At 61.5% G+C, this 12,213-nt stretch overlaps 1 protein-coding gene across 8 annotated transcripts in view; it reads left to right on the top strand.

Annotated features, from left to right (window-relative positions):
* BRD1 (bromodomain containing 1) overlaps positions 1 to 12,213 on the top strand; it is a 42,544-nt gene continuing 30,331 nt past the window's right edge. For all 8 annotated transcript variants that reach the window (XR_013967265.1, XR_013967266.1, XM_080811246.1 and 5 more), the window contains exons 1-2: positions 1 to 101; positions 3,411 to 4,791. Coding sequence is in view for 6 of the 8 variants with exons in the window: in XM_080811246.1 (XP_080667372.1) it covers positions 3,425 to 4,791 (1,367 nt within the window). In the remaining 2 variants the exon portion in view is untranslated. The remainder of the gene's footprint in view (positions 102 to 3,410; positions 4,792 to 12,213) is intronic.

A 12,213-nucleotide genomic window follows, 5' to 3' on the forward strand; every position in this document is an offset into this window, starting at 1 on the left:
TGCGCGGCCGTTGGCGGGGGAGCCGCGGGCGCCATTAGCGCCGCCTCGGCCGCGCCGGCCTCCGCGCCCGCCGCCGGGCTCCCGCGGCCGCGGCCCCGAAGGTGAGTGGGCGGGGGCCGGGCCGGGGCCGGGGCCGGGGCCGGGGCCGGGGCCGCCCGCCGCCGCCGCCTCGCCCGCCGCCGCCGCCTCGCCCGCCGCCGCCGCCTCGCCCGCCGGCCTCTCGGGTGCCTGTGCCGGCGCCATGTTTGGCGGCCGCGGCGGGCGGCGCATTGTCCGCGGGCGGGCGGGTGGGCGGCCTGAGGGCGGCCGGGGCGGCGGGGCGGCCGGGCGGGGCGGGCGGGGAGGCGGCGGCGGCGGGGAGGCCGGGCGCGGAGGCCGGGGGTCGGGGAGGCCGGGCGGCTGAGGAGGCCCGCGCGGCGGGGAGGCCGGGGAGGCCGGAGGCCGGGGAGGGAGTTCGGGGGCCTGGCGTGTCGCGGAGGCCGGGAGGGGGTTCGGGGAGTCGGGAGCGGGGGACGGAGGCCGGGGAGCCGGGGTGTCGGCCGGCCGCGGCGTCGGGGAGGCCGGGAGGGAGCCGGGGCTTCGGGAGCGGGCGTCGGAGGCCGGGGAGCCGGCGGGCCGGGGAGCGGGGGCGTCGGGGCCGGGCGTCCGGGAGGCCGCGCTCGTCCCCGCCTGGCTCCGCTGTGCCGGCCGCGGCGGTGACCGGCGGCGGGAAGGGCCGGGGGGCGGCCGCGCGTGCGGGCCGCGGGGTCGGTGCCTCGGGGCCGGCGTGGTGCCGCGGGCCGGAGCGTTCGTTGTGCGCGAGCGGGTCGCATTATGTAACAGACCCACTCGGTCTGCTTTGCCAAGACAGGAAACTCCCTGTAGTGGGGCCGGACTTTAAACGTTTCCTAACCCAGGGCCCTGGGCCGGCCTCGCGGTCAGGCGCCCCGGCGGGCGGCGGGCGGTCGCGGACGGGCAGGCGCGGCCGCACAGCCGGTGGGAAACGCGCCGCGCTCCCGCTCTCCGGCCTTTAGCGGCCGCGGCTCTGCCGTGGGGCGTGTGGAGCCCGCGCCCGCGCCGGCAGAGCTCAGTCGGGTTTTGACACCAGCCGCGCGCCCAGGAAGCCGCCACGCCCATCGAGGTCGTCTGCACCCGCCGCAGAGTCAGCCCAGCCTGGGGCCGAGCCGACGGCGCGCTCGGTAGAGTCAGGGGGCCCTGGGCACATCGCGGGGGCTCAGGCGGTCCTCGCACAGGCCCCTGAGCTGGGGACCGGCCGTGCTCCCGCTTGCGACGCACAGACGTGGGGGAGCGGATGGGACTTGTCCCAAGCCAGGCCGCGAACGAACTGATTGGAGAAGGGGGCGGACCGTTGGTGTGCAGGCTTCCTCTCTCGGCTAGCTCGGCTTCTCTGCGGGTGCGCAACGGAGTTGTTGCTGGAAGCCCGGCTCAGTGTCCTTGCTGACCACCTCCCGGTGGGAGTGCTTGCTGCTCCAGGGAAGCGCCTGGTGTGGACGCGGCCTGGCCAGTCCCGGTCAGTGGGCGTAGGGAGGCGAGGAGATGGGGGCAGTCACTCTGTGCTGCTCAGTGTCCTCTGTTCCGGTCACAGCTACGAGTCCAGATTACAGACCTGCGGGGACCAGGAAGTGTTAGGTGAACTTCTTGTGGGCAGTGGTTAAAGATCCCCCCCGGAGAGTGTGGCTCTTGGAGGCCCGTTGTAGTTAGATCTGCTCTGTGCAGTGGTCAGAGGACAAGGTGACGTGTTTGCTTTGAACCTGGTGAGTAACCAGCTGTTGCTCTTGCGCCACCTCGGTGGGAACACGGGAGGCCGTCCCCGGGTGCCGCAGGATCCCCTCCTTGGAGGCTGTGGTGCTGACATCCTTGGGGCTGCAGCCACCTTTCTTCACAAGGGATCGCTGGTGCAGGGCTGGCTGGCCGGTGGCTTCTGCCCGACCCCGGTGGTCCAGGGCTGAGGGTGTCCCCCGTGCAACCCTGAGGCGCAGGTGAGTGGGGTTCCGGCCGGCTACGGCGTTTTCGTGCTTGTTTTTACGGGGAATTCCTGGTAAGTTTTAGCATAAAACGGGGGTTTCTGTTTGACAAAAGGAAAAGAACAGTCTGAAGTCTTAAAAAAGTGCATTTTGGGTCTGCCAGGCTTGCCTCTCAGGACATTTCTGGTGCTTTGGGGGCTTTTCCCCAAGGCCAGCCGGGTTGGTGTGTGGCCGCGATCCAGCTCCTCGGGGTGACCGTAGAGCAGTGGGTCTGGGCCTCCGGCTCGGAATGTTCATTTGGAAGCCGGTCTCTTAGAAGTCCTCTTGCTTCCCGTCAGCAGAGTGTGGGAAAGGGAAAGGAAAAGGGAAAGGAGTCAGAGGTCCTCATTGTCATCCTAAGGTGACACCTTGCTTGGCTGCCGGCGGTCCAGGGTCTTCCTGTGAGGCAGGCTGAGAGCAGATTCCGTTACCGAGTTGGATGGTGGAGGTCTGAAAAGAGCGAATTCTCGTGAAGGTCTGTGGCCAGGCTGTCAGGCTCCTGAGCCGCTGCCCGCAGCCCCAGGTTGGGGGCTCTCCTCGGACGGCGGGGGGTGCCGCTCACTGTTGGGGGTGAGCGGAGGTGCCCTCTGTGGCCCATTGCACGTTGTCTGGGTGTACTTGACGAGGAGGAGGGCATGGCGGGCCCCACAGTCACGCCAGCGGCTGAGAAGTGCCCCTGGGGGAGTGGGCCCGGTTGGCTGGGCTCTGGGGGTTTCTGTGTGGTCGTTGCTGAGGCCTTCTGGAAGGCGGGTTGGGCCTCCTGGGGGTGAAGGGGGGCTCCCCTCTTTGGTTCTGGCATGGCCTAGTGGCCCTGGGCCTCACCACGTGCGGAGGCCGTGTTGGTGGAGAGGGTGGACTGCTGTGGTCAGACTGCCGAGGCTTCCGGCTGTCGGCGAGGGGTTTGTACCGGGGCTGTAGGGGCCCTCCTGGGCAGCAGCAGGGCCGGGGAAGAGCTGGTTAAGGGGCGTGTTGGCCCGGAGCAGGCAGCCACTGAGTGTGCTCCCCTTGCTGTCACGACCTCCGTGCCTGCTGGAGTCCAGTCCTGTGTGTGGGCTTTCCTGGGCTCAGAGATGGGACCCCTCCTCAGGAGGAATGCTGTGGTCATCTTGATGACCTGTTAGTGTGGTCTGGGAAGGTGACTGGCAAGCCTTGGGAACCCCAGAGTGGCCTGGAGGGACTTGTGCCTCTCAAAGGCCACTCCTTGTGTCGTCTTGTCCAGGCAGCCCATGACGTATGATCACGAGTCCTGGGGTGCGTGGTTTTGGAAGCCTTGGAGCGATGTCAGCTGGGAGTTTCATTCCAATGTAGTTTGAGTTGGTTGGTTCGCTCTGGCCGCATTGTGTCTGGTGGTTTTTCTGGTCTTGGGTCTTCTGCAGGGAGTTAACGCCACCTGTGCCTCTGTTTCAGGGAGTCAGTACCAAATGAGGAGGAAAGGACGATGTCATCGCGGCGCTGCAGCGAGGCACCCTTCCTCCCCGTGCGGCACTAAGCACTCCCCTACGCGAGAGACCCTGACCTACGCGCAAGCCCAGAGGATGGTGGAGATCGAGATTGAGGGGCGCCTGCACAGGATCAGCATTTTTGATCCCCTGGAGATCATACTGGAGGATGACCTCACCGCTCAAGAGCTGAGCGAGTGCAACAGCAACAAGGAGAACAGCGAGCGGCCGCCGGTGTGCTTACGAACTAAGCGCCACAAAAATAACCGAGTCAAGAAGAAACATGAGGCCCTGCCCAGCGCCCACGGCCCGCTGGCGTCGGCCAGCGCGCTTCCTGAGCCCAAGGTGCGGATCGTGGAGTACAGCCCGCCCTCCGCCCCGAGGCGACCCCCGGTGTACTACAAGTTCATCGAGAAGTCGGCCGAGGAGCTGGACAACGAGGTGGAGTACGACATGGACGAGGAGGACTACGCCTGGCTGGAGATCGTCAACGAGAAGCGGAAGGGCGATTGCGTCTCGGCCGTGTCGCAGAGCGTGTTTGAGTTCCTGATGGACCGCTTCGAGAAGGAGTCCTACTGCGAGAACCAGAAGCAGGGGGAGCAGCAGTCCCTGATCGACGAGGACGCCGTGTGCTGCATCTGCATGGACGGCGAGTGTCAGAACAGCAACGTGATTCTTTTCTGTGACATGTGCAACCTGGCCGTGCACCAGGAGTGCTACGGGGTCCCCTACATCCCCGAGGGCCAGTGGCTCTGCCGGCACTGCCTGCAGTCCCGGGCCCGGCCCGCCGACTGCGTGCTCTGCCCAAACAAGGGAGGTGCCTTCAAAAAGACAGATGATGACCGCTGGGGCCATGTGGTGTGTGCCCTGTGGATCCCGGAGGTTGGCTTTGCCAACACGGTGTTCATCGAGCCCATCGATGGCGTAAGGAACATCCCTCCGGCCAGGTGGAAACTGACGTGCTACCTCTGTAAGCAGAAGGGCGTGGGCGCCTGTATCCAGTGCCACAAGGCCAACTGCTACACCGCCTTCCACGTGACGTGCGCCCAGAGGGCCGGCCTCTACATGAAGATGGAGCCCGTGAAGGAGCTCGCCGGCGGCGCCACGACCTTCTCCGTCAGAAAGACCGCTTACTGTGATGTCCACACGCCTCCGGGCTGCACGCGGAGGCCGCTGAACATTTACGGGGATGTCGAGATGAAAAACGGTGTCTGTCGCAAAGAGAGCTCCGTCAAAGCGGTCAGGTCCACGTCCAAAGTCAGGAAGAAAGCGAAAAAGGCCAAGAAGACGCTGAGTGAGCCCTGTGCGGCCCTGCCGCCCGTGTGTGCTCCCTACATACCCCCGCAGAGGTGAGTGCCCGTAGGCGTGGGGCGCGGGACAGCGGGGGACCCCGGGACGGGGTGGGGGGGCCCCGGGATGGGGGCTGCCAGCTGGGGGCTCTCTGACGGTCCTTCTCCCCTGAGCTGGGAGGACCTTGGAGCCCGTAGCTTCCCAACTGCAGGAATTAGAGTCCGGGGCCCTGATGCCATCACCTTCGACACGATAAAAAGCTGTTCCTCACTCCGCTCCCCTTCTGACTTTGGGAACCTTGGGGCATTTCAAAAATAACTTCTTGTAAAGTGAAGGGGAGGGTCAGTGAGGAGTGGAGATTGGAGTGGGGCCCCTAGGAGCTTCGTAGAGGGAGACGCCACTCTCCTTTCTGGGTTTCCTGAGCCTTTCCTTGGTGCTGTGAATAGTCATCAGCGTGGGGCTCTCCAGTGTACAGCAGGTCGCGGCGGCGGTGGGGGTGCGGGTGGGGGCCGCAGGGTTCTGGAGGGTTCACGTGGTGGGGGGGCCGCCGTGGGGGGTGTCTCTGCCTTGCTCTCACACGTGTCCCAGGGGCCAGTCCCCATCCGGCTGTGTCTGCTCTTGTGTCTGCACTTGTTTCCTCCTCTTTGCCTGTGGTCCGGTTACTGACTTGCTCTTTGCGTTTTGTTCAGCACGTGGGGGAGTGACTTGGTGAGGAGGGTGAGGGAGCGGACAGCTCCCCCAGGCCCGTGCGGAGGAGCTTTGCGGGTGGCGGGCCCTTGGTCGTTGGGCATGGGGCTTGCAGGCGTCTGGTGAAGGAGACCGCATGGGGCGGCGAGGTGAGGGTGCAGACCGTCGCATGCGCCCGAGGGCAGCTTGGGGCTTACGTGCTGTGGCCTGGACGCCAGAAAGAGAACCTGCTCCTCTCACAGACTGAGTGACAGACTCGGGGGACGTTCAGAGTGCTGAGAAGTAAGAGTTACCTGAAACCTATCCAATACTCGGTTTTGGGGTTTTTGTGCGTGTCTGTGATGGGGAGGAGCACGTGTGATGAAGCGGGGTGGCTTGGTCCTCACGTGTCACGACTGGCGTCAAGGTCACCTGTCGGGTTGTGAGGCGTAGTGGGAGGTGTCCGTTGGAACACTTCTCCCGAGAGATTAGGCTCTTAGTGTCCCTTAAGAATTAGAAGTAGGGGGGCACCTGGGTGGCTCAGTGGTTTAAGCCTCTGCCTTCGGCTCAGGTCATGGTCTCAGGGTCCTGGGATCGAGCCCCGCGTCGGGCTCTCTGCTCAGCAGGAGCCTGCTTCCCCCTCTCTCTGTCTGCCTCTCTGCCTAGCTCTGATTTCTCTCTGTCAAATAAGTAAAATAAAAAAAAAAAAAAAAAAAAAAACACGAAGAATTAGAAGTAGGGGCTCCTGGGGGGCTCAGTCAGTTGAGTGTCCGACTCCTGATGCCGGCTCAGGTCATGATCTCAGGGTCCTGGGATTGAGCTGTGCAGCAGACCCCATGCTAAGCGGGGCGCCTGCTTCCCTTCCTCTCCTCCCACTGTGCACGCGATCTCTCTGTCTCTCTTTCTGAGATAAGTAAATCTTTAAAAAAACATGAGAAGTAGGACTTTTTTCGCAAACTGAAATTTTGCTCATACTCGTTACAGAATCAGTAAATTCAGACAGAAGCGAATAAAAGTGCTTGTCCCTCGTATCCAGAAGAAAACGCTGTCAAAACCACGGTGTCTCTTTGCAAATCAGTCAGCTAGACTTTTTAAAAGATGGTTTCACTTGCATTTCTGCCTTGGGCCAGAAAGTGTGAGATTTGCATCAAGAGCTTCTGCTGAAGAGCCCTAAAAACTTCAGCTTTACCGTGATCGAAGTAAATGAAAGGGAGAAAACATGACTTAAAAAATGGAGAAGCTGGAAGTCACTGTGCGCGCCTCTCTGTGCTCAGCGCCGTGTGCTTACGTGCTCCTTTCGAGGCTGCTGACGAGGGGCTGGGTTGGGGCTGCTGGGCCATTCGCAGGAGAAAGCATTTCCAGCGGGAGAACCTGGGTGCCCGCAGGTCTCAGGTGACCGGGCCTGACGGAGAAGAGACTCACACTTTGGCCCGAACCACTGCAAGGCAGGTCATGTAGCTAAACTGCGGACCAGAGGTGTAGCCTGGCTCATGTTTGTTTTTTTCCTTCTAATTTAGGAATAGACCGTTACTGCACTTCGGAGCAGAGATCAAAGATGTACCTGGGTTAGGGTCTGGGGCCTTGCCGTCTGGCTTGCCCAGACTTCGGGAGATCTTGATGTTTTGGGCCCCAGGCCCCCCGCCTTGGAAGATCTCCCAGCCACCCTCAGCTGGTGGTAATCTGCGGTCGGACCACCCTGTGGGCTGCCAGGGCCGGTGCTGGGGTGGCCCGGGCTTTCCAGCCACTGCTCTTACTATCCTGAAGCTGCGGCCTGAGGTGTGGCTGGTCTGGCGGCCCCATTCCTGGGGGGTTGCAGGGGGTGCCGGCAGAGGCGGATGGGTGGAGTACCGGGCTCTGCCTTGGGGTCATCTTCTGCCTGTGAGGGTCCCCCTGTCAGTGTGGCCGCAAGCACAGTGACTTGAGGATTGTCCCGAGGTCTGCGTCAGGCCCCTCCTTGTCTGTCTTGTCTCCATCACGTACTTTCGCTAGAGTGTTTTTCTAACACGGAAACAGTACGAGGCCGCCGAAGAGAATGAAAGTCTAGAGAGAGGAAATCCCATCCCCTCCCTTTCTGCTATGCTTTCCAAGAAAAATCAGCACTTTGTGCTGTTACAGGCATTCTTCTGTTCTGAGGGGTGCCTTTTCCTCGAGTAGCTGCTCTTCTGATGAGAACCTTCTCTGGTTCCTCATCATTCCACGCTGCTTTTTTAGGGGGAGGGACCAGTCGAGGTGGGCACTGGAGAGAGGGGGACAGGCCAGAAGGAGGACTCCGCAAGGCGTAGCGTTCTGGTTTCCTTGGAGTAACAGAGTTTTCTCAGAGCGCTCTCTTTTGTCGTTCTTTGCTGGGGGCTGCTCTTTGTTTGTGGAGGAGAATGGCCTCGAGGCTGATGTGCTTTGTTGGCCTTGATACCAGCCTGGTCCTCTCGGCCACTTGGGTCATTTACGTGGGGGTGGCTCAGGGCACGTGCACTCCTGATAAGTTGTCAGTGATGAGCCGGAGGGTCGGCTCCGCAGCTCAGTTAACTCAGGGGCATCCCTGGTCGGTGCCCTCCTCTGTGCAGATGCCTGATGAGGACAGACGTGGGAGACATTTGACAGAGAAATTTTATGCTTGTTGAACATAAGTGTGAAAAGTGTGAACTTGAGCTTTGTACGTCTTTTTTTGCCGTGTTTCTGGCAGTTAATTTGACTGTAGTTGAGAAAAGTTCTGTAGGGCTGTGGTTTGGGGACAGGAGAGAAGCGCTGGCATAGCCCTTCTGGGAGGTGGGGGCTCTAGCCCCCCCCCAGGGCTGCTGGTCCCCCCCGGGGTGGCACGGTCCCCCCACCCAGGGCTGCCTGGCTCCCCTGGGGCGGCATGGCCCGCTGTGTGCCACCCTCGGTGTGGTGCCCCAGGCAGGCGTGGCACCCTTGCCGGCGTTGGGGTCCTCAGGAAAGGGCCTGGGTAGGGTCTAAAGCAGCGGCTACTCTGGAAGGAAGCATTAAAAACCAAACCGAAAAGTAAAACCTGCAGGTTGTGTGTTTTGTGGTCTGTGGAAAAGCAAGGTCCCAGTGTTTGCCTCCGGCCACTGGGAGAGCACTGGAGTGTGGGCTTCCCGAGTGCCCTCGGAATGTTCTCATTCCCGCCTGCCCTGATCTCTGTTTGAATTCAGACTGGGGGGCTGGGCGTCTCCTCCTGGGAGGGTGTCCTCCCCAGGCTGTGGCTTCTCTGCCAGCCCGGGTCGGGCTGTGCAGTGCCCCCGGCTGTCTTCCCTGGAGGCAGGGGGAGGCAGGGGGAGGCAGGGGGAGGCAGGGGGAGGCAGGCGGAGGAGGCCCAGGGGGCCTTGTGTCTGGTGAGCAGGTTGGTTTGGACCAGAGAGCCGCGGTGAAGGGGGAGAGTGCTGGGCAAGGACCTGGTCAAGGTGTGCGGGTCAGCAGGCTCCTCCCAGAGCCTTGTGCTTCGTGAGTGTGGGGCTGTGGTCCATGGGCCACGGTCCTTTAAGCATCAGGACAGCTTGGCCTGTGCCCTGTGCAGCCCCTCCCACGCTCAGCCCCTCCCAGGGTGCTCTGGGTGGTGGTGCTCCCCAGAGGGAGCCGCTGTGCTCCACACACTGGTGTCCTCGCCCTCCTGCTGGGTCTGGGTCTCCGCCCAGGATCGCCGGCGCTCAGTCCATGGGAAGAACCTGTCAGAGAAGTGAATTTTGTCATTTCTGTTCATATTCATTCTATTTGCTTATTTTTGGCAGAAACAGGATTGGAACTTATTATAGGTTTTCTGTATTACTGGCAGTGGGTAATTGCTGCACTGTCTCCCTACTGCCCCGGCCTGGGTGTCCCCCGGGCTGATCAGGGGCCACATCTGTGCGGGGCACTTGGAGTCCACACCCGCACGCCACAGTGGACGGACAGACGGTGTTCAGAGTGCCGAGGGAGGTTTCAGAAGGCCCAGGTGCAGATCACGTCGGGCTGAGGGTAGTTATTTCAATTTTTTACTTGGAAATAACTCTAAATTTATAAAATATTGCAAAAATAGGGACGCCTGGGTGGCTCAGTTGGTTGAGCGGCTGCCTTCGGCTCAGGTCATGATCCCAGCGTCGTGGGATCAAGTCCCACATCGGGCTCCTTGCTCTGCGGTGAGCCTGCTTCTCCCTCTGCCACTCTGTCTGCCTGTGCTCACTCTCTCTCTCTCTCTGACAAGTAAATAAATAAAATCTTTAAAAAAAAATTAAAAAAAAAAAAATATTGCAAAAATAAGGAGAGAGACCCCCAAATCTTATTTGAGCCGTCTTTTATTGGACAGAGAGACACGGCGGGAGAGGGAACACAAGCAGGGGGAGCAGGAGAGGGAGAAGCAGGCTCCCCGCCGAGCAGGGAGCCCGATGTGAGACTCGATCTCAGGACTCTGGGATCACGACCTGAGCTGAAGGCAGACGCCAAGGGAGGGAGTGACAGCCCCCCGCTCCCTGGTGACCACGGTGACCACGGTGTTGCTGGCTCCCCTGCGGAAGGTGTCTGCACTTGTGTTCTTCTGGCGTCCGGCCTGTGGCCCGGGAGAAGGAGGCCGGGCAGCCCCCGGCTCCTCTTCACAGCGGCCACAGGTCCCCCCGTGGGTTCTCTGCCCCGGGAGGGCTGGGGGGTGGTCCGCCTCAGCCCCCACCCCGGTTTCTCCTCAGCGGGATCCTTACCTTCTGCTGTCCTTGTGCTTTGCAGCGAGACCTGGACATGGGGGTGGGGAGCGTCTGGTGGCCCAGGGGCTGTCACCGTGGATCTGACCCTGGGGAACTCGGCTCACGGGTAGCTCACCGCAGACGGCCACCTCGCCTCGGGTGTGATGCGCCCCAGCCACCTCCGGCTTCGGTGATGGGAAATCCTGAGAAGGGGGGGAGGGCAGACTGGGCCGGAGGGTCTCTGGGTGCCGTGTCCGCAGAACCACCTTCCTCTCAAGGCAAATTCTGGCTTTGTCTGTCTGTCTGGATTTCACTCTTGCCCCCCCGACTTCCGTCTGACCTCTGAGCTGGTCCAGAAAGAAGTGAGTTGTCCCCGTTAGAAAGACTCAGGACACTTGAGAAGGTGATGCAAAGGGAGGGTGGGGTCTGAGGTCCCACTCTGCAGGGGCGATGCCGGCTCGTCCTGAGCACGTCCTTGCAGTGGCCACGCACGCGTGTAGGGAAAATAATTTTTTAATGGCATTTTTTTCCCGTTTCCCAGGTTTTTTTTTTTTTAAAGATTTTATTTATTTGTTTGACAGAGAGAGAGAGAGAGATCACAAGTAGGAAGAGAGGCAGGCAGAGAGGAGGAAGCAGGCTCCCCGCTGAGCAGAGCCCGATGTGGGGCTCGATCCCAGGACCCTGGGACCATGACCTGAGCCGAAGGCAGAGGCTTTAACCCGCTGAGCCACCCAGGCGCCCCTCCCAGGGTTTTTATATAAAAAGTTTTTAAAATGGAAAACTAGAAGACTAACACAGGCATTTACCAAATGTCGCTTTTTGTTTGTTTTAAAGAAATGACAGGAAAGGAGCACTCCCAAAGTCCCTTTTGGGCCCGTCCAGTCCCCTTAGCCCACCCCTCACAGCGGCCCCTCGTGAATGGTGGTGGCTTCCTCCAGGCCCTGTTCTGGTGTTCCTGCACTTGGGCACACAGGGCTTGCTGCTGCTTACGCACTGATCTTGAGGACCGTGCTGTCACATGTCGCGGCTTCTGGTGTTGCCGTGGGTCTGGAGGTGGGCGGGTGGCCTCGCAGACGACCGTGCTGCTCCTGGGGGAGTTCCCTGGCCCGCTTCAGAGCCGGGCGTCGCTGGGAACTGGCGCGGTGGTTTCGGCAGGAGCTGGTGTCTCTCCGTGGCCACCACGGGCGGGAGCGGTGGCGTGTGTGTCCCTGTGGTTGAAGAGGCCTCCGCATTGCATGTGCGTGGCCAGGTGCTTTGGCTGTGTATGTCGCGCACGTCTCTTCCCCTTGGCTTCGCGTCTCGTTTGTCATTGTGTCTGTGCGAGCTTTGCAGCGTCGGAAGTCTGGAGCCCCGTCCGAGCGTTACTGCACTCGGAGGTCTCCCTTGCCTGTCCCTTCCTTGCTGTTGTCCTCATTCCACTCCAGGAACACGTTGGTAGAGAACAGGTAAGAATGTCTTCTTTTAAGATTTTATTTATTTGAGAGCGAGCGAGAGAGAGAGAGAGAGAGAGAGAGAGCACAAGCAGGGGGAGGAGGAGAGGGGAGCAGACTCCCCGCTGAACAGGGCGCCTGGTGTGGGGCTCGATCCCAGGACCCTAAGATCACGACCTGAGCCACCCGGGCACCCCTGAGAACAGGTAAGAACTCTTGAGAACACGCCCATAACACTCTGGTGTCTTGAGGAACCGGACTCTTCATCCTAGTGTCTTTTCCTGTGTGGCGCTGCGTCCTGGGTCTGGTCTGGGGCCGCCTCCCTCCCCCCTGCGCCGAGGTCCTGCCGCTCTCCTGTATTCCTCTGGCAGCCCGAAGCCCTCCTGCCTGGTTCTGTGTCTCCCCCCATGGCCGGTCAGCGGGCCAGCTCTGACCCGACGGCCTCCAGCGCTCGCGCCCCGTCCCTACACCACTCGTCGCCTTGCGTGGCACGCACGCGCGCGGTGTCCCCGCGGAGTCCCTATCTGCGTGGTTGGGTCGCCGTCCCCACGTGTGTTCCCAGGCCTGCTTCTCGCGATGGCCGCGTCCCTGCAGGAAGCCGGGACTCCGCACACGGGGGTTACGCAAACACGAGTGGGCCTGCCTTGCTGCGCACGGGGCGCCGTGTTCGTGTCCTGTGAGAGTTCGTGGCGTTCTCATAGAAAACGGAGTGTTGTGAGGACTGTGGTTTTTCAAGTTAGCT

Source organism: Martes martes (genome assembly GCF_963455335.1).
Source record: "Martes martes genome assembly, chromosome: 8".
Lineage (NCBI taxonomy): Eukaryota > Metazoa > Chordata > Mammalia > Carnivora > Mustelidae > Martes > Martes martes.